Source organism: Equus asinus, chromosome 22 (assembly GCF_041296235.1).
Source record: "Equus asinus isolate D_3611 breed Donkey chromosome 22, EquAss-T2T_v2, whole genome shotgun sequence".
In the NCBI taxonomy this organism is placed as follows: Eukaryota; Metazoa; Chordata; class Mammalia; order Perissodactyla; family Equidae; genus Equus; species Equus asinus.
This window is the reverse complement of record NC_091811.1, coordinates 14242927-14265219: the sequence shown is the minus strand read 5'-3', so window position 1 is coordinate 14265219 and position 22293 is coordinate 14242927. Positions and strand designations below refer to the sequence as shown.

The following is a 22293-nucleotide window of genomic DNA, read 5'->3' as shown; positions in this document are numbered from 1 at the left end:
CATTACCATCCCTATTTCACTCACAGACCAACTGTCCCAGGCGGGAAAGGAATGTGCTCCAGGTCATAGAAGTAAATCGTATGACAAACGGCAAAATTTTAAACGATTGAAAAGATATCTGTGATATTATTGTTGAGGGAGACAAAGCAAGTTGCAGGATAATATATATAATATAAGCCCTGGGGCTGGCCCCGTGGCCAAGTGGTTAAGTTCGCGCGCTCTGCTGCAGGCGGCCCAGTGTTTCGTTGGTTCAAATCCTGGGCGCGGACATGGCACTGCTCATCAAACCACGCTGAGGCGGCGTCCCACATGCCACAACTAGAAGGACCCACAACGAAGAATATGCAACTATGTACCGGGGGGCTTTGGGGAGAAAAAGGAAAAAAATAAAATCTTTAATATAAGCCCATCTGTGTTTTAAAAATATACACCCCCATCAGATTGGCAGAAGTTTTAAAGATTAATTTCTGGTGCTGATGAAGTTGCCTGGAAAGAGATCCTTTTAAATAATGCGAATGACAATGTGAGTTGTTTTCAAACCTTTTCGGAGAGTAATATGTCAATTACTGGAAATTTTAAAATACACTGTGCTTCGCAGTCTTACTTTGGAACTTGATCTATAGCAATCAGAACAGCGTACACGCCTGAAGCATCATTTGGAAACAATCGGATGTCTCTCAATTGGAAAATAGTTTACTGAATTGTGCCATAGCCATACCATGAAATATTACTGCAGCTATTTTTAAAAAATGAATTCTGTTTAGACCTATAGAAATGTCCATGATGTGGGTGAGAAAAACAAGTCCTAGAGTAATAGATCTGTAATATGAACCTATCTTCTAAAACCAAAACGAGTAAGTTCTATTAGTGTGTGAGCAAGTAGAAAGGTATGGAATTTGTTTAGCTGTTAACGTTAGTTATGGTGGGGCCTATAGAAAGAAAGGAGATACTTTTAAAAATATGTATCTCTGTAGTTCACTGGTGGTGGTGAATACTTAGGATTTTTAGGAAACAAGAGGAAGCATACCTGGGAAAAGTTTGAAATCAAAGCAGAATAGCGGATAAGAACAGAATGCTGGAATCAGAGACCTTAGGTTCAGATCCTGGCTCTGCCACTTACCAGCTGTGCGACTGAGCAAATTACTTAACCTCTCTGAATTTCAATTTCCTCGTCTGTAAAATGGAGATAATAATAGTACCTACCTCAAAGGGTTTTTATGAGAACTAAATGAGATAATATTTGTAAATTGTTTAGCGTACTGCCTGGCACATAGTGAATGCTAAATGTATTAACTCTTATTATTAGCTCCAGCATTTATTGAGCACCTGCCATATGCCGTTCTCCTTTCATCATCACAATAACCCCATTCAGTAAGTTCTACTGATATCACTATTTTGGAGAAGAAAACCATGGCTTTGAGATTAGGATTACATGGCTGGATTTCCTGGCATCTGACTCTAGAGTTCTTCCTCTTAACCACTGTGTGAAACTACGTGGACTGGACACTGTTAACAGTGACATCCTTCATTCCACAAGTGCCTACTATGTGCTAGGCACAATGAACAAAGTATGTGTGGGAAGAAGATAGATTTTACACACATGCACACATAGTAAGTCAAGTGGTAATAAGTGCTATTAAGAAAAATGATGTAGGGTGAGAGAGAGTGGTGGTCTGGGGGTAGAGAGAGAGCTGTTCTAGACAGGATGAGCAGGAAAGGCCCCTGATATTTGAGCAGAGACTTGAGTGAAGAGAGCAGCTGGGCTCTGTAAATAGCCAAGGGAAGTGTGTTTCAGGTAGAGGAAGTGCAAAGGCCCTGAGGTACAGTGTGCCTGGCACGTTGGAAGAACAGCAAGGAAATCGGTGTAGCTGAGGCGGTGCAATGCCAGAGGGATAGATGAGATTAGGGCAAGGGTTTAATCTGAAAGACATCAGTAGTAGGGTGACCATATCATTTAATGTCCAAATTGGGACACTTTTGATAGTGAGTGTGGGTGCTGTTAATAACACTGTCAGGACAGCCAGTGTAAACTGAGTCTGTCCCCAGCAAGCCTTACTCATAGGCAGTCAAAAAGACCTCGGGTTGTATTCTGAGCGAGTTGAGAAGGCGTTGGAGGGTTTTCAGCAGGGGATTGACATGGCCTGACTTACATTTTGGCACTGTCACCCCAGCTGCTAGTCTGAGGGTGCGAGGGTGGGAGCACAGAGACCAGACCAGGGATGATGGCTAGGATAGGGGTGGCGGAAGTGGAGGAGTCAGAAGTAGGCAGGGTGTCGATAGCTTTTGAAGGTATAGCTGAGGGACTTGCTGACGGATGGGATGCGGGGAGAGGAATCAAGAATGACTCAAAGATTTCTGCCCCACGTGGTTGGAAGCCTGGAGTTGCCATTCACTGAGCTGGGGAGGATGAGGGGCAGCAGATTTGGCAGGAAAAATCAAGAGTTTGGTCTTAGGCCTGTTAAATTTCAGATGCCTCTCAGATCTCCAAGTTGGGAAGTAAGTAAATTAGATTTGTGAATATGGAGGTCAGGGAGCCGCAGGGCTGAAGCCAGGGGAGTCATCAGCATTCAGATGGTATGCAAAAGGACCAGATGAGATTAGCAAGGGCGGAGCGCAGAAGGGCAGGAGAAGCAGTCCACAGGCTGAGCCCCAAGGTAAGTCCTCCTTGTGTAAAGGTAGGAAAAATGAGGAGTGTCTAGCAAAAGGCCTGGGGAGGGACCCGTAGGGAGGAGAGTGGGGATTACAGGGTATTGGAACTTTCTGCTTGATGAGCTCGTTCTCTGTGATGTTGGGGGAGGGTGGTGTTCATATGCTACTTTTGTTTTAGAGAAAAGCTTCTGGATTCTAGTCAGGGAACTAAGGCGGGTGCGTAGGTGGGGCCGGGTTGCCCTGTAAATTCTAGGCCTTATTAGGGGCGGTGACTTACTTCCATTCCCAGATCCAACAACTCCACCTACTTTCCAAAACACCTGCTCTAGATCTGCTTCCCGTGAGGGCTTCCCTGACCTCTGGGATCCTCATCTGAATACCAGGAGCTTTATTTAGTGCTTCACTGTGCAGCGTGTCACCTCACCCACCCTGCATATGTGGGAAGCAGAGTTGTGTCGTGGAAAAAGCCCAGGAGGAACACAGACCTGGATGTGAAAATCCAGCCCAGCCGTGCATCAGCAGTGACCGCAGAGCCGTCAGCTGTGCTTCTCACTCTTGACCTGGGCTGGCTCCTTAGTCTCCATTTCTGTTCCCATAAATGGATCTCCATAACATTGGCTCCACGGGGTTGGGTGAGGATTAACTGGGTAGCGGTGGGAAGACCGTGGACTTTGGAACCAAATAGAACTGATTTGAATCCCAGTTTGGCCACTTAGGAGGTCTTGAGCAAATCATGTAAACTCTTTAAACCTCAGTCGCGTTATTAGGAGAATGGGGAGAGTGATATTTCCCTCACAGGGTTATTGTGCATTGGAAATTAGTGAATGTAAAATGCGTGGCAAAGAGTAAACAATCAATAAATGTAGCTAGTACCAGGAATACTAAAGGAGCTGCCTGTTACCCCAGCTCAAGGAGCAAATGTTAGTTTAATTCATTTATGGACCTAATAATCTTTCCAACTGAATGATGGGGGTGGGGACAGGGGATGACTGAGGCTCCTGGAGCTTGAGGAACTTGCCAAGGTCACGCAGATAGAAAGTGGCGGGGCTGGGATTCGACTCCAGATCTCCCTGCTCTGAAACTGGTTCTTAACACGACACTCCATCACCCGCCCAGAGCCGGGAAAAGCAGCTCCCTCCCTGTACATGTTGGATGCTCAGTCAGTCTAGCTAATTGGCTGCCCGTACAGCTTCCTCTTTAATTTCACAGTTCTCCTTTTTAAAGCTTCCTTCCCACTATGAGCCATTTAGTGCAACCATCACAACTAATAAACTGGTCCAAGAAGCCGGTTCAAAATAAATAACAGACTGTGCAGTCTTTGTGAGAACCTGTATCTGTTTTTGTACTGTGGTGACCTCCAGGGAAACCTTGCTCAGTGGCACAGCCCACTCAGGGGAATAGTTGCATCTTACTCTACAAATTGCACACAACAGGCTCTTTGAAAGATGGAAAACATATTCCCCTAAGACCTGGGAATGCTAAACAGTTAATAGATTCCCAAGGGTTTTATGTATTACTAGGATACCGACCGCTATCGCAGCTCATTAAATATCAAAGTTTATGCTCAGGAAGCCAAAAAATAGTCTAAGTTCTCTGTGCCGAACTTGTCTTCACAAGCACTCCAAGTGGGAGAAAGTTCTAGAAACCATTTAGGTATCACAGGGGTAAAATGAGAGTCACACAGATCCAAAAGGTTGAAATATTGAACCGTTAGCAGCACGCGGCTGGGTGGTGCAGCCCCGGCCCCTCCTCCGGGGCGCTCTCTCTTCTGCGTTCTCCTGGTTTGGGGAAGGATCAGAGTAGTCTATCCAGTTTCTGAGCAGGTCTGTCAGCTCGTCTCTTTAGCTCTCCTTGAGTTCCTCTTTGGTTCCGCCAGACGGTGTGGACTTGTTGGTTCACTGAGGTTCTTTAGGCCACAGCAGACGCACGAGTTCAGGTTGAGAAAAAAAGTGGGTGGAGTTGAGCTGCTCACTCAACGGTCGATGGTTCTCGTGATAATTCTAGGGATGTTTACGCTGAAAGTTTGCTTTGCTGCCCTAGCTTAGTCGCTTTCATATCCTTGGCCTTCCACTCCCTCCACATGTCCTCTGTGTGTGGGAATTTCAAAATATATTTGGCCTAGCAATGATTCTGTGCTGTCCTCACTTCCATGTGTGGTTTGGGCCAGCTGTCGCTTCTGTCCAAGCACAGTGGTAGACCTGGGGTGGCCTGCTGGCTCGAGGGAGAGTGGTGGAAGGAATTGTTGGGGTTGGGGCAGGGCCAGGGCCTGGGATGGGGGCCTCGGAATTAGCTTTTATCCTCTCGAGCTATTCGTGCATCTTTAGCCAACATTCCTGTTAACCCAGCTATAAATGGGCTAGATAGAGTTGTGCAGATCAGTCCTGTCTGGTCATTGCACCAGCGAACTTAACAAGTTTAGTGAGGCTGAGGACACCAGAGATCTGTGAAACTGATCGTTTAATGTCAGATAAACAGTGTGACTATTTGGCCTGGGTTTCCAGGAAAGATGAACTGCTTTAGACAATCTGTTGCCTGGGGCAGACCACATATCTTGATTTGAGGTTCAGAAAATACGGTCACTGACACATCAAATAACCAGTTGGCTAAATCAGATTCTCTCTGTTTCATTTATTGCACTTTTCCCTATAGGCACAGAGCTGGTGCTTTGACTGTATGGGATATAAAAACCATTACTAAATAGTTTAATCAGTTGTCCTAGGAATCAGTGTTTCGCTGGATTTGTGAAGGTAAGAGGACACGGTGGAGACTGTCTCCTGGCCTTGTGGCCAAGAGTATCTAAGCTAAAGTAGATATTTTAACAATTACACCGCAGTCCAATGAGCAGACTCTTATTTGTGAAGGTAGAAAACAAACAGATGATATCACTGACGCCTGTTGATGCTCCTGTGTAGCTTCTTTCCCACTGAGGCTGAATTCCTCCCTATTCTCAAGTACACTTACATTTGTTCATTTATTTCAAAAAGTGATTGTGTTAACCCAGAGAAAGGGGTACTTTTTTCCTTCTGTGTAGAATGTTAATAGATATAGCATGGCAAAGTAGTATTTAATGTGCTTGTGGATATTTCTATGTATGTGAGTTAAATATTTTTTTAATAAAGGTGCTTAGAGAACAAAATATACTAAAAAAAAATACAAGGTATTTCAGTGAAATCCAATAGTCATTTGTTGAACATCTTCTGTATTTAAAGCTGTGGCTAAAAAAGGTGAGTGTGACGCAGCCTCTGGCGCTTAGAAGCCTGCCTTCACACAGTAACAGATTCTAGACTTGGAACTGGTCTGGACCCAAACTAGCAGGCTATCAAATACTCAAGAGAAACTTGTTTTCCAGGCTGTCTCTTTAGCCCATGACCCTGCTTCCACATGAGGGGCTGTGCTCAGTCCTAGGGTTCCAAGCTACAAAATGCTACATTCCCACTCCTGGTACCACTGTCCGTCCGCCTCAGGTTCACAACCGGGGAACAGCCTCACACGTTAGCAGGTTAGTTATGTGGTCCAAACTGAAGACTCCTGAACCAGAAGAGAGGAGACCTGAGCTCGAGTCCTGGTTCTGCCTCTCACTTGCTTTGTGACCTCACACAGTGACCCCAGTCTTGGAGCCTTCAGGTTTCTACTATGTAGAATGTTGGGGCTTGCAATGGTGATTTCTAAGCTCCCTGGGACTACAGCAATCCTTACATTCTCTTTTTCTTTTAAACCAAGGTTAAAATGAATTGATGGAGTATCACTTTCAAAGTTTTACCTCATCTTTCCAAGAAATGTGTTTTGAACATGGTCTATCTGCGTGAGTCTGGAACTTAGTTTTCCTGGGGATATTCTAAATAAACAACTCTCTCATCTTCCACATGCCATAAAGTCTCTTAAGTATTGTAGAACTAACTCTATGTGTCTGTGTCTTTAATACTTTCAGCCAGATCAGCATTTTATGTGCCCCTGCTTTAAAAATATAATGAGTCTCAGGGAAGTCCCACTTTTTTTAGGAATAACAATTATTCCGAGTTAAGCTATTATTGCAATTGGAAGATTCAGAAAACCCCCATGATGAGGCTGCCTCTGCCCGACCTCTGCTTCTACTGGAACTGCAGGGTCTCCCCAGCTCTCCGCAATGTGCCCCAGCCTTCTGCCACCGCAGAGACACCTGACCCAAGCTGGGGCAACTCCGACTGTCTTTCCTGGGAATTTGAATTCTGAGCAGAGACACACAGGGGTTTGGATCTGAGTCATTGGCTGGCCGCTGTGATTCCAGCGCCACCCTGGTTCTTAGCTGTTCTGGGGGCTGGTTGTGTCGTCCTCTCTTTGATCCTGTGATCTGCTTTGTGGTCTTTTCCAAAATGACTTTTGCCGAAATTGGGAATTGAGGAGGAAGGAAGACAGGTAAGCAGGCAGGCCCATGATGCTAACTGGAACAAACTGTCTGCAGGGAAGGACCTGTTTTCCAGTTTTTGTTTTCAGTTCTCAGTCTGTCACTGACTGATGTGCTCATTCTGCACGTTCCCAGTGTGTGGCTTGCATCACATACGACTCACTGTAGGAGTTAAAGCGTCCAAAATGGTCTCTGCCACTGTGAGGATGGTTCACTGAGATGATTCCACTCCCCCATGTTGCTGTTGCAGCAATGTCAGGTCGCACTAAAGGGTTCTAAACGCTCGCTTTAAGTTTCTGTCCTCACTGAGGACAGGTAACCTGCAATTTGTGGGCTGGTGTCAGCGCTGAGCTGGAGTTTCTAGGAGCCCAGGTAACTGAACCTCTGTCTGAAGCTGGGATGTGTTAAAACTGCTAATATCCACATAGGCTAGTGGCCCAGGACGTCACCGTCCCTGGGAAAGCCCTGCCTTGGGCCCACTCGGAAGTTCTCCTTTTCCTCTGGCTTCTTGGCTGGGATTGCTCCAGCCTGAGCCCACTCACCCGGCACGCCTCCTCCTTCCACCCACCGTCCCCCAGACTTCTCGCATTCTCAGTAGAACATGAGTTTTGCCACCATGTCTCTACCATGAGGATAGCAGCCTGGCCCCTGTTGGCCTTCAGCTCCTGCTTTGAGCTCTGGAAGAATGGACAAAGTTTTTAGCAGTTTAAAAGAAAGTGTCCTACCAAAAGAAAGAAAGCAAGGACTTGAACAGACACTTGTACATCCATGTTCATAACAGCATTATTCACAATAGCCGAAAGGTGGAAGTAACCCAACCGTCCATCAACAGATGAATGGAGAAACAAAATGTGATCTTTTTTTTTTTCCTGAGGAAGATTCGCCTGAGCTAACATCCATTACCAATCTTCCTCTTTTTGTATGTGAGCCGCCACCACAGCATGGCCACTGACAGACAAGGGATGTAGGTCCACACCCAGGAACCGAACCTGGGCTGTTGAAGTGGAATGTGCCGAACTTAACCACTAGGACACTGGGACTGGCCCTAAAATGGAGTATCATGCAGCCTTAAAAAGAAAGGAGCTCTGCACAGGCTAAGACATGGACGAACCTTGAAAATATTATGCTAGGTGAAATGTCAGACAGAAAAGGGCAAATATTGTATGATTCCACTGACATGGAGTATCTAGTGTGGTCTGATTCAGCGAGACAGGAAGTAGAATAGTGGTTGCCACGGGCTGAGGGGAGAGGAACGGGGAGTTAGTGTTAATGGGGACAGAATTTCAGTTGGGGAAAATGAAAAAGTTCTGGAGATGGAATGTGGTGTGGTCATACAACAATGTGAATGTACTTAATGCCACTTAAAAATGGGTAAGGTGGTAAATTTTGTGTTAATTATGTTTTACCACACACACACACACACACACACACACACACACACACACCTCTAGCAATTAAATTTTTGAAAGGAGACAAAGAGTGCCCTAAAGAGAGAGCTGCCTTGCGGGCGCCTTCGGGTTGTGCCTTTGACATCTGTGCCGTTGTGCGTGACCACAGGGTACGAGACAGCCTTCCAGGCCGTTAACTTCTCAGCGTGGCAGGGCCCTGTCTCTCTGCTCATTCAGTCCCAGCCCAGAGCTGTGGCCAGAAGACACCTGATCAGCTCTGTGATGATAAACATGCCAGGCCCCTCATGGAAACCCTCTTTGTCATTCATTCCACACACATCAATGCCTGATTAATCCAGTGGGAATATGTAATCAGCCCCGGGTGATTTAACCCCTCTCTGAAGCTGGGATGTGTTGAAACTGCTAATTTCAATTGATTCACACAGTGGGAATATAACATGAACAAGACCTCGTTCCTGCCAGCGCAGTGCTAATCTTCAGCCCTTTCCTGAGACCGGGCTCAGGCAGAGTCCTCCCTGAACACCCCCTGCAGCCCACTAGCTCCAGCAGCCACAGACGAGTGCTGTGCTATGGGACATTGAGCTGTGGGCCAACAACAGTTAGCTGTGACACTAACATCGCCTTCTCTTTGATATTAGACAAATCCATTAACTTATCTGTGGGTCTCTGCGTCCCCATCAGCAAAATGGAAATGATTCATGGGATTGGGATAAAAAGAAGGATGAGACCAAGAATACAAAAGAGCTCTGATATAAAAACATTAGATAGATTCATTGTGGTGGGATGGTTGATTCAAGGCTGGGGGCTAACCGGGCCCTTGAAGTTCCATTAAAATGATATTTTGTGGGGAGGAGGAAAGCAGAATCCCCAAATTCCTCTCGCGGAGAGCAGAGTCACTGTCATGCATGCCTTCCTTGTCCCATCCATGGCCCCCTTCCCAAGAACAGGTTACAACAACCTCAGCTTGGCTTTGCAAGTCACTTTGATCAGACCTCACAAAACTAGCAGCTGGCAGCCCTTCCAATCAGATAAAGTATCTTATTCGTTTTTGAGCCTGACGCAGAAAAGAGAAGGGCTCGACAAGATGCCTAGGAGAGTCGTTCTGAGAGGAGACATCAGGCAGAGAGAGGGCTGGAGGCTACGGCTCCTGACTTCTGGTTCCTGTGTGGCCCTAGAAAACTTTCTTAGCTCAGGACCCCTCTTTCTTCCTGCTGCCCTTGGATTTCATTGTTTTTTCTCTCAACGAACGAAAGGGTCTATGTAAGATACTTAAGAAATTTTTTTAAAAAATGAATCAAGTGACCTGGGTTTGAAAATCTCAGGTCTATTATCTAGAGGTTGTGAGGTCTTGGGCAGATATGTGCCCTCCTAACTGCCCAGGGCCTCAGTCTTCTCATCTGTAAAATGGGAATAATAGTAATACCTACCGAAAAGGATTGTTATGAAGATCAAATGCATGTCAAGTGCTTAGCACACTGACTGACCTGGGCAAATGCACATGTGTTAGTTGCTGTGGTTATCCTCTCTTGAATGCACTTGGTACCAACCTGTTAGTGGGTTGATATACGGAGGCGGGCTCTGTAGACAGCGTTGTTACCCTCGCAGGTCCCTTTTGGCATTTTACTGTAGTCACCCACAATGTTCATAGTTAACATAGTTATTATCAAATATTTCTCACTGCTCCCTCCTGTCTCATTAGCTGGCTAGGTGGTGCTCTCTCTTCTCTTTTTCAAAGCCGCGTTCCCCAAACTCCGCTCTTCTCCCCTCCCTGTCTTTTTTCCAGTCCTCAGGTTTTTTCCTTCTGGTTCCTACTTTCTTTCTGTAGCGCTTTGGTCCCTGAAGGCCTTCCAAGAACTCTGGAAACCTCCCCCTCCCTCAAGCCAGGGTGCAGCCACCTCCCCCTAGCAGGAAAGAGAGTTCCTGGGATCTTGGGCTCCCACTGCTCCCTCCTCCCACCTGAAAAGAAGTAGAAGAAAGAGCATTGGCTTTTGGCCAGCTTCTAGGCTATTGTCCCACTCTGGCTCCAGACCCTCAAAGCTTCTAAAGGCAATGTCAGGTCTTCAGGCGAATTCTGCTGGTGTTTCTGCTGAAACTACTCTATTGCCATCTTATGGAATGAGGGTTTTCCTATATCTGTGTTGCTTCTCCTGAACTTTTTGGGACCCAGAAGACCAATTCCGTTATCCCAGGAAATGTCTGCAGACCATTTTGCCGAAAGTTCCTGCAAGTCTGGAAAATCATCAAGCATCATTGCGTCGTTAGCATCCAGTTAGCCCAGCTGTCTGGTGTGTGTCTGTTTGCATAAAGCGGAACTGGCTTGTGCATGCCCTGCATGTGGGCACAGGTGTGAGTACCAGGGCACATACACGAGTCTGCAGACATGTTGGTCCTTTCATTTACCATGACGTCTGCCCTAAGTTCACCCAGGAATGGATGGAGCTGACTGTCTCCATTTGTACCTTTCATCTATCACAGCAGTTAGCAGAGTTCTAAGTATACCACAAGTGCTCGATAAATGCCTGGTGATTGGTTGGTTCATTGGTTCGTTTATTTACTCTTTCCCAGCCTGCTGATTGCTTACTCTTAACTACCACTAAACTTCCTTTTTGGAAACTCCGGGAAGGGAAAAGGTTGTCCTACCTCTTCCTCCACATTCAGAAGCTCGTCTGTCTCCCAATCCAGAAAGAAGACTGGAAATGACCAGTCTGGTAGGTTTAGAAAAGTCAGTCTTGACCTGAGGGATCCTACAAACACCTAAGTGGTCCTCGTCTGGGTGTACCAGAGGGTTAAAGCATCTCTTCAGTGGGCTTGGGCCAGTTTTAGACATTCTGGACCCTGTTACCTCTAGATTTTCTTGAAGCCATCCCATTTCATCAAGGGTCTTAAGTGGAAATTCCTTTTGGACAGAACTGTGTTTGTGGCTGTAGTTGTCCTAATGCTGACTAGTAAATGGGGCCTTAAATGTTGTGGGGGGCTTTTGTTTGTTTGTAAAGATGCCAGTGACGATGACGATATCCTTGAGGTGCCTCAGGGCCTGGCCAAACCTTCTGGGGCTTTTACTCATCAAATCGATGGCTTGGGGAATGGAAAGTTACTGAGCTAGGCTGTGTACAGACAGACCCTATATTCCCAGAGCAGCGGCAGCAGAGTAGAAGGGCAGCTGCCCTCTCTCTCCCTGTCTCCTCTCCTCATCTGCCCTCTTAAAGTTTTATACTTGAATCTAGATGTTTGGGTGAGCAGGGAGCACTGACAGCAGGGCTGAAATAAGCAAGCACATACCTGGCTCAGCTCTCATGCCCTCTTCTGGGCCCCCTTTAGGTGGCACCCAACAGGGGGAGTAGGTACAGTGCCTTGTCTCCCTGGCAAGCCTTGGCCTGCCAGCAGTCACGAGCATTACAGCAGCTCAGGTGCTAGCTTGGCAGGGAGCTTGGGGAGCAGCTGGCTGTTCTGGTTCCTGAGTCCGGCTCTGACAAGTGGCAGCTCGGGGTGGATGGGCAGGCTCATCACGGCCCAACCCATATCTACCTGCTCATCAGAGAGAAGCTAGGAGACCTCGGGATCTCACCTCTCTCCTGCTCCTCACCCCCGCCCCGGCCCCCTGTGCTATGAGGGAGAGTGAGACAGAGCTGAGCAAACCGTTTGTAATCCTCTGGGCCAACCCCTGCTCAAAGACACACGGCTAGACTGTTTACCTTCGTGTCGAGAAGGAAGAGGCTCAGAAACTAGGAAGAGGGTAGCAGGCCTGTGCTCAGACGCTTTCATGTCCAGTTTTCCAGCTGTTTTGGGATATTTGGGTTTCCACACTCCCCCTTGCTTTTCTGGCTTCTATGGAGAGGTGTTAGTGGCCAAATTAAAGAGAGTAAGGAAATGGTCTGCAGTGGGTGTGTGTGTGTGGTAACTGGGGAGGGATGGGCAGGAGACGGGCCGATGACTAATGGGTGGCTGAACCAGGTGAAAATGATGGGGATGATAGAGGTGAATAAGAGTCCTCAAGTACATTCAATACAGAGTTGTGGACTTAAGATGCAGGCTTTGTCCTGAGTTCAAACACTGGACTCTGTCCTGTACTGCCTTTGTGACTTTCAGCAAGATTTTCAACCGCTAAGCCTTGTTTTCTTGCACGGTTGTATTAAATAAAATAATCTGTATTTCGTTTAATGTAAATATGTGCATGTATATATGCCTGACACGTAAATGTTAACTGTCGTAGTTACATTAGTAGTACTTTCTCTTGTGTCAAGTTCCCAGGGGTGTCATGGGCTGGGAAGGAACGCTTAAGCCACCCAGCTGTGGGTTTGCCTTAGGGACTCCTCCCAGGTGACAGTCCCTGGCTTCGTCCCCGCCTCTCTGTGCCACCTCAGGTTTCTGGTGGGGTCCAGGCCCTGCTGGCTTCTAGATGTAGTAGCTTTGTTCTGAGGATGAGTGACTGGCCCTCAAGTGCACTCCAAGGTCAGAGCCACAGTCTTGCTGTCTGTCCTGGGACTCAGTGCCAGTTCCAGGCATTGTGGAACCGTGTCCTGGGTGTCACAACCTCCCGTTCCCTAGTGGGATGAGGGCTCCATGTCTGTTCAGCTCCTCTGATTTCATCACCTTCTCTCTGTACAGACGTGGGGCTTCTTAGCAAATCATCTACATTCACCCGGGATCTTTGCTTCACACCCGGTGGAGCCGTGGGAACAGCCCCCCGAGGCTCCTCCTTCAGCCCCACTTTTGAGGGCCCTGGAGGGGTCAGTCCTTCTCCTCTTGCACAGTGTGTTTGCTATAGGGAAGGTGCTAGCCCCTTCCAGTGGAGCCCTGCCCCGAGGCTGGAGATGCAGCCTCAGAAATGCCATTTCCACTGCCTCGGCCTGTTGGATGTTCCCCCACCCCCACTCCCAGTGCTTCCACTTCTATTTCAGGCATCACTCTCAGCTCCACTCTCCTGTTGACACTCCATCCTCCCCATCTTAGTGAATGGCACCTCCAGCCTTCCAACTGCAAGGTCAGAAATCTTTGAGTCATTCTTGATTCCTCACCCATATCAAATCCATCAGCAAGGCCTCTCTACCTTTAAAATCTCTCCAAAATCTGCCTGAGCAATGAGGGATGTCCTTTCTCCCTGGTGTAAATGTCCCTGTTGACCACATGACGTATTGGTAAGAGAATCAGACCAGAGGTCAGGAGAAGTGAATGCGAGTTTCGGATCTGCAACATTTTGACAAATAATAAATAATAAGCTGCAATTCGTTAAGTGTTTATTATATTCCAGGCACTAGGTCCTTTACGTAGATTATCTTATTCACTGTGTTACCTTGGGCTGATGACTTCACCTCTCTGTTTCTATCTCTTCTCTCCAAAATGGAGAAGACAACAGTTTATAGGAAGGTTGTGAGGATGTGGTGAAATCATGTCTGTGAGAGTCTTTGAAACAAAGCACCAAGGAATACTTATGCCCTATTCTCACCAAAGAGCCAGAGGATCGTCATCGGGCCTTGGAGGAGGGTCACTGCACGGAGGAGGGACGTCGGCAGAGTTCCGGCTGGTGATGAATTTGATATCCCAGCTTTGTGAGGGCAGAATCTGAGGCCCATGGTGGTGCTTTATCTGTCACCTGAGATCAGAGTGTCTGTCTCCTGGCACAAATGTGACACCTGTTGCAGGAGAAACAGGCCCTGGCAGCTGGCACTCAGGGAGGAGAGGTCTGGCCGGGAGCAGGAGGAGTTCACTTATGGAGGGCAGGTGACAAGTGTCAATAGTTAAATCAGCACAGTCGTTAGCTCCACGTTCCCCATTCCCCCAGGGGGCTAAGCGATGCGTCAGTGTCCACTGGCAGGGTTAAAACAGAGGCAAAGGCCAGAGAAGAGGAAATACCAAGTGTCCGTCACGGTGCCTGATGCACTCAGTAAATATTCTAGGCGGGGTGGGGGTAAGTGGGGGTGGGTCAGGGAACAGAAGGCAGAACCCGTGAAACAGACAGGAAGCATTATCTGTTGCTCTGCTCCCACTGAGTGCCTGCTGGCCCGCAGCCTGCTTCCTCCTCTAGTCAGGAAGCACAGAGAGAAGAGAGTGAGAGAGCTACTGGCCACTGGCAGTTTACAAAACTCTAAAGGGGCTGGAACTCACGTCTTCTGACTTTCGAGTCCCAAACTCCAAAGTCAGAAATTGTTAGGGGGAAGGAATGCCTGTTGTGTGCTTCAGATGTGTGTCAAGCACCACACTGGGTCTGACGCACGAACCTAGTCCTCAACGGCAGTCCCGCGGAGCAGGCGCTGTTATCCCCTCTCCAGAGGGAGGAACCAGGGCCAAAGAGGTTCAGTCGCTTATTCAAGCAGCCACTGATTCTAAGTGGCAGATAGACAATTAGATCTTCCTGACACCAAAGCCTTGATTGTCTTTCAACTATTTCGTGAAATCTGAAAAGGGATAACCCTACTCCTTACGTTACTAGGGGCTGGGCTGTTGACTCGCCTGTCTCCAGGTCTCAGAGGCACCCAGACTCGCCTGTGACCCGGAGGCAGGGCCTGGTTAGGGTTAACCTCATTGATCCCCTCTCCCTCCGGTGGATTTGTCCTTCTTCCCTGAGAGAACCACTTCTTACCTTCTTTTAAAGAGAAATAGAGCCGGTCACTAGTCAAAGGTGATGAAGACAGATTTTATTCAGCACTATTGCAGTACGGAAAAGAGACTTCAGTATAGAACGGAGCTCAATTCTGAACACAGCAAAGACAGCTGGGGATTCACAGCCAACAAGCAGAGCGAGGGGGTCAGTGGATGGAAGATTACTGAGAGGAGACATCAAGAGTGGGGGAGATTCTTGCTAAAGACAGATCAAGGACCTGTACATCAAGGGTGGGGGGATCCTGGCTGAACAGACTTAACAGGATTCTTCCTAAAAACTGGGCTAGGCCAGGGCCTAAGGATGAGGCCTAGTGACAAAGAGGGCTCAGAGGAGCACATCTAAAACTTGGTCAGGGAGAGAGTCTTTGCCGCTTCCCAGCAAATGGCAGGGCAAGGTGTGCTGCAGACCACAGTGACAGTTCATTGACCTTGAGTTAGGTTGTCTCACGCGCCCTTGGTGTGACTTCCAAGAGTCAAAGAATTTCGCTGGGGCTGGAAACTGGTCTCTGAGAAAGAATGTGCATCTGAGACAGACTGTAACCCCACTGATAGGGGAAATAGCATTTTTATTATTATTTACTTACAACTTTGTCTAGAAGTAGATGGTTTTTAGTCATGAGAGCAAAGTCAAGGAAGAGAGGACCAAATCGTTCAGAGGCAGAAGCAAGGCAGGGCCTGCCCCCCAACCCCCACAGTGTGACTCATTTGTCACTCAGGCACCTGAGCCCCCGTCCACCAACCAACAGCTCCTTGGGCTTGGGAAGGGGGGAGGTGGCTCTTCCATGAGATGTGTCTGAGTTGGGATTAGCAGATGAACAAACAGCTTTCCCCTGAGGTCACCTAGAAATGTAGGGTATAGGTCTGGAAGCGTTCTTTCTCTTTCTCCCTTTCTCCCGTAGCCTCGTCTCACTTCCTGGGGCCCAGAATCCTGCTTTCCTGGAACGTCTCCCTGCAATGAACTAGTCTGACTTGTTCCTCACTGCCAGCTGGTCAGCCATGGAAACAGGAGAGACCTTGATGGCACAGGGATAAATCTGCAGAAGTCCCTGTAAACATAACATGAGTGGAGGTTTAATGTCTCTGCAGAAACCCAAAGGCGCAGATCTCCAGCTGAGGCCTCTGCCCCTGGGCCTCCTCAAAGTCTGTCCCAGAAAGTGCCCACAGGAGAAAATGTAGACAGAATGAGAAAATGCTGGCTTGTGAGACAGAGAGGCTTTCTGTTCTGATCCAGGCTTCAAAACAATCAATTCTGTGACTTTAAACTCTGAGCTTCCCTTTCCCTGTCTATAAAATGGGGGTAGTCAGACCTGGCCCATCTCACAAGATTCCTCCAAGGCTCAAATGAGATCATGCCTGTGAGATGCTTAGAAACACTGAAGGGCACACAAAACGGATCCTCACACACGGCAGTCCCCCTGTTAGAGTCATTACGTGAACACTCATGCAAAATGTTGATGTCCACCTTCTGCAGGCCCCTATTTTGGGTTGTGCTCTTTCCTCTGTGTCTCGTTGGCCTTCTGTGTCTCTACTGTTCCTCATATAGGGGTTCCCATGACACCTCTGCTTTCTGCCAGCTATCAGCTCCCAGTGGTCTGTGACTGTCGGTCTACCTCCTTTTGTGCAGTGCCCACCACAATATCTGGCAGCATCTTGATGGCCCACCCTTTCCTGCCTCCCCCAGCTCTGGTTCCATCCAGCAACCCAGCCACTACTGGTGGGCAGAGGGGAGGGCCTCCCCAACTAGAAAACCTGCTGTCTCCCTGGGCTTGGAGGAAAGGGACTGAGTTGGAAAGGGAAATTGTGCAGGGAAAGCTTAGTTCCATTGCCTTTCACAACCATTTTCCCACAGTGGCCTTTGGGAGAAATCAACCTTAAGAGGCAACTCAGAAGAATCAGCTGTAGCAGGTTACCAAGGGGAGGACAAGGCTCCACGTTCTCCTGGCCTGGCTCCTTCTCTGATTCATGGAAGACAGCAAATTCTAATGAGAAATGAGCTCTTTTCCTCTCTGCCCTACTGACCTTCGCCAAGGTTGTAACTATCTCCCAACATCACCACCTCCACTTCATACTCACCATATGAGTGGTGAGGAGTAGCAGAAGAGAAGATGATTACCTCTGTTGTCCACCCAAATCTTACAGATTTATGAGGTCTTCTGGTTATGTTGACCTTGTTCCTCTCGTCTTCCTTCCCTTCCATAGGGTATGGCAGCTGGAGAGAACTGGCCAAGGCTCTGGCCAGCAGGAACATTCCAGCAGTGGATCCAAATCTCCAGTTCTACCATCCCCAGAGGCTGGGCCTCAAGGTATGTGGCAGGGCCAGCCTGTTTTCCCTTCTGGCGTCTTAACATGGGTCCTCAGCGGCCCCTGCCTCTTTTCTGTGATAAGAGGCAAAGGAGAAAGGAATGGCAATCACAGGATTTCCTAGCTAGGTGGGTGGAAATGTCCATCCTGCCCTCCTCAAAGCCTTTGTGTCATAGTTCAAGATGCCCATGTCTGAACCACTCCAGGCATGTGGCTTCCATCTCCAATGGCAGTGGAGCACTTGGGGCAAGACTAGCACGTCCTGCCTCTTGCTGGCATAAAAACTGCACTGGTACTCTAGTGATGATCCCAGATGCTCACTGCTAAGAGTCAGAGATGACGAGGTAGACAGACACTCCTCCCTGCAGACAGCTGGGGGACAGAAATGTCATGGAGCGTTTTCCTGGAAATGTTTCCTCGGCCAGTGGTTCCTAGGGAGTTAGGAGCAACTCTGAGTCGAGGTTAGGGAAATTGGGGTCCAATTCAATCTGGAGCCCTAAGGTTGAGCCTCTGAGCCTAGAACAGACATGGACCAACCAAACTGGACCTGTGGACCTGTACAGTTGGGAAGAGTTGGGGTGTCCCCAAGGGGCTCCCACTTGTTAGGATAATTGAGTGACAAACCTAGGCAGAGCCCTGAGGGGCTGTAGAGGAAGAGGGAAGCAAGATCCCTACCCTCAGGAGAGCTTGATCTAATTAGGAAAAAAGGTTTTTTTCCATATGGGAAGACAGAAACTTCAGGAAAGTAAAAGAACCTTAGGAGTTTACATTGATGAAATCGTGAGGAGGCATATTCCTGAGTGTCCCCTAAGTCGATGAGCTTCCTGGGGCAGGGCTGTGCCTGCCGACCCCCTGCCTCCCCACAGGCACCTTCAAGGGGCCCGAATCCTGTTCTCACCTCATATCCCACCGAGTTCGCTCTCCCGTCTTCTGCCAGGACCAAGATTTGGAGCGAGGCGGGAGCAGGAACAGCAGCTACCTGAAGTGGAATAAACCTGTCCCCTGGCTCTCAGAGGTAAGGGCTCTCTATGTCCTTGTTCTTTGAGAGAGTTAACAAGGAGTTTTTACAGATAATTCCCAAGATCATGGAAAATTTTCTTCTAAATTCTTATTAAGAATTTTTAGCTAGGAGCCAGCCCCGTGGCCGAGTGGTTAAGTTCGCGCACTCCATTGCGGCTGCCCAGGGTTTCGCTGGTTTGAACCCTGGGCGCGGACATAGCACCGCTTATCAGGCCATGCTGAGGCGGCGTCCCACATGTCACAACGAGAAGGACCCACAGCTAAAAATACACAACTATGTACCAGGGGGCTTTGGGGAGAAAAAGGAAAAAAATAAAATGTTTTAAAAAAAAAAAAGAATTTTTACCTAATTTGAAAAGAAAGGTTCCAGGCTCATTCAATTTTCCTCCTTCAGAGAAGGAGAACTAACATTTGCTGTAGGCCTGTTGTGTGCCAGGTGTGGCGTGCATGTCATTGACTTTATGACCCTGTAAGATAGTATCATTATGCTCATTTTATGGTGAGAAAAACAAGAAAAGCTACATGGTTTTCATGTCCATGCCAATCCCCAATCTTAAAGAGAGGCTTCCCAAACGGTTTTTCTTGGACCATTAAGTCCCATAAGATATTCCAGGAAGAAAGGAGTCCACTATTAAATAACGTTTAAAACCTGTATATTACATCCGCTTCTTGGAAATACACATCAGCGCGTGAAAGGTTCTGAGAAGTTCTGCAGTAATCTATTTAACTTGCTTTAGCTCAGCAGGTACCAAGCTTATTTGCCTCCTGAATTGCTTTTTTTCCATGAAACATCTACTAAGAGTCTATGACACTAGTGTTCTAAGGAACACATGCAGGAAACTCTGCTTTAAAAAATTTTTATAGGACATGGTTAGATGTGTGAATAAAATTTGTCATAACCATCATGACCCCTTTTATTTCTATAGGATTTGACAGATTTTTTTCTTTTGGTGAAGAAACTGTGGCTGGGGAGGTTAATTAACATGCACAAGATTACCTTGGGTAATTGATTATGCCAAGACTCCATAGTAGCATGGTGCTTTGAGGGTGGAAATTTTAAATTTGGATGTCATATTTTACAACTTGTCCACAACCCAGTGTCCTTTAGCCTGGAGGCCTGTGGAGGTACTTTGCTTGGCTGGGAATGTTGGCTAGCCGCTTGTCTTTAACCATACCCATCACAGATTGATCTCTTCACCCTGGGGGATTTTATTTCCAATCCACCCATTTGCTGTGGGGTAGGAGTGGAGGCGGCAGTATCATGCTAAATGTGATGTTAGATTATCTACACCATGAAACTGCCTCTGTTGAAAGGCCTGAGAGAGGATGGATTACAACACTGGCACACCTGTACGAGGTGACATCATCAGGTTATTATGCCCCCACCCCACTTGAAGATAGTATTTTGAAAAGAAGGTGCCTTAAAGGGCCGGCCCGGTGGCCCAGTGGTTAAGTGCGCATGTTCCGCTTTGGCAGCCCGAGGTTCACCAGTTTGGATCCTGGCTGTGGACATGGCACCACCTGGCAAGCCATGCTGCGGTAGGTGTCCCACATATAAAGTAGAGGAAGATGGGCATGGATGTTAGCTCAGGGTCAGTCTTCCTCAGCAAAAAGAGGAGGATTGGCTGCAGATGTTAGCTCAGGGCTAATCTTCCTTTAAAAAAGGTGCCTTAAAGACCATTGGTTCAGTGATCCAAGCTTCTCTCCTCTGAGGTCAGTTCGGATCACTTTTCTTAACGAACCAATTATTTTGAAAGATTATAACTACATAATATTCTGCAATTATTAATCATTAATTTCCCTGCTTCTTTGGCCAATTAAGGATGGAGATATATATATGAAGTGAAAACAGTGAACAAATAGTAAATAGTGATTAAAATAGGATTAACTCTTTAAGGAAAGACAGTCATGCTTCGCATAATGATGTTTTGGTCAACAACAGACCACATACAGGAGGTTGTCCCATAGATTAGGACCACGCAGCCCAGGTGCGCAGCAGGCTGTATCATCTAGGGGTGTCTAAGGACACTCAGTGATGTTCGCACGATGATGAAATCGACTAATGATGCATTTCTCAGAAGGTATCTCAGAATGTTAAGCGACATGTGCCTGTAGTTGATCTTTTAGTAAGTGTATATGGCCTTTTGCTGGTAAATGCCTGATTTCCATTGACTTTATTTTTTTAATATTAAAAGTAACTTACAAAATCCTCATTACAGTCTTCATGGATCTTCAGGGAATCACTGGTCCCGTCTTCTTATTTTACCAACAAGGAAAATAAGGCCCTGAAAGGTTAATAAATAACATAAGCAGTCCCACAGCTGCGCCGTGGTCCCAGCTCTCTTCCAGCCCATCATGGGCACTTCTCTGTTTCCATCTCCTTACTAGTCTCCTGCCTTTTGACATACGGTTTCAGCAAGAAACACTCAGGTTAATGATATCTATCATTTATTGAGCATCTACTAGCTATCAGGAGCTATCGGGTTGTACTTATCCCCCCTTTTCAGGTAATGGCTCGAAGAGGAGTTCAGGGGCCGGCCCTGTGGCCAAGTGGTTAAGTTTGCGCGCTGTGCTTCAGTGGCCCAGGGTTTCACTGGTTCAAATCCTGGGCGCAGACATGGTACCGCTCATCAGGCCAGGCTGAGGCAGCATCCCACATGCCACAACTAGAAGGACCCACAACTAAAAATACACAACTATGTACGGGGGTGCTTTGGGAGTAAAGGGAAAAATAAAATCTTAAAAAAAAGAGGAGTTCACTCACTCACTTACTCAAGGTGGCATAACTGGTACACGGCCCGGCTCTGAAGGTGAGCAAGGACAGAAGATAAGAAGGCTGGCAATGGTCTCTTCTTTGACTGTCTCCCTGCCCCAGCCTTTGTGAGCAGCTCAGGGTCTTTGAGGCCAGAAGTCGCCCTGGAAAGCGAAGCAGCCTTAGGCATTCTCCTTGGTGTGTCAGAAAGAGACCATCAGAGTAGATGGCTAGGGGGCTGGGCTTCATGGGGTATCTGCCCTCAAAAACTTATTCATGTCAACCCAAATCATAAGACACTAATTAGCAAACCCTACTAATTAACAAACCTCAGTGCTGATTTACTCACTTACCAGTAAATATCCATGACCAAAACAACCTGTGCTATTCAGGATACTCCCTCAGGAAAGTGAAAATAGTTAGAAGAAAGAAATTTGGTGGGGCCGGCCCCGTGGCCGAGTGGAGAAATTTGAACCCTTGTGCACTGTTGGTGGTGGGAATGCAAAATGGTGCAGCCTCTATGGAAGGCAGTATGGCAGATGCCCCCTAAAATTAAAAATAGAATTATTGGGGCCAGCCCTGTGGCCAAGTTCACACTCTCTGCTTCGGTGGCCCAGGGTTTCACTGGTTCGGATCCTGGGTGCGGACATGGCACCACTCGTCAGGCCATGCTGAGGCAGCGTCCTACATGCCACAACTAGAAGGACTCACAACTACGATATACAACAATATATACTGGGGAGAAAAAGCAGGAAAAAAAAAGAAGATTGGCAACAATTGTTAGCTCAGGTGCCAATTTTTTTTTTTTTTAAAAGAAGAAATTTAAAAAATACTATTTCAGAAAGAAATTTTTTTTAAGGATTTTGTTTTTTTCCTTTTTCTCCCAAAGCCCGCCAGTACATAGTTGTATATTCTTAGTTGTGGGTCCTTCTAGTTGTGGTATGTGGGACACCGCCTCAGCAAGGCTTCATGAGCTCTGCCATGTCTGCGCCCAGGATTTGAACCAATGAAACACTGGGCCGCTGCAGTGGAGCGCGAGAACTTAATCACTCGGTCACGGGCCGGTCCCTCAGAAAGAAATTTGTTGAGTACAAAATCAGATCAAAGCGAGTCAGAGTTTTCATGGGTTGTGTTATGAGGCTTTGGTGAGGTGGTGTCCTTCCTGAGGACAGGGCTGGGTGCAG

The 22293-nt window shown here is 47.4% G+C and overlaps 1 protein-coding gene across 1 annotated transcript in view; it reads left to right on the top strand.

Moving 5' to 3' along the window:
• B4GALNT3 (beta-1,4-N-acetyl-galactosaminyltransferase 3) overlaps positions 1–22293 on the top strand; it is a 93147-nt gene that overhangs the window by 48808 nt on the left and 22046 nt on the right. The window contains exons 2-3 of the mRNA XM_014841808.3: positions 17236–17339; positions 18275–18352. Of these exons, the coding sequence (XP_014697294.2) occupies positions 17236–17339; positions 18275–18352 (182 nt within the window). The remainder of the gene's footprint in view (positions 1–17235; positions 17340–18274; positions 18353–22293) is intronic.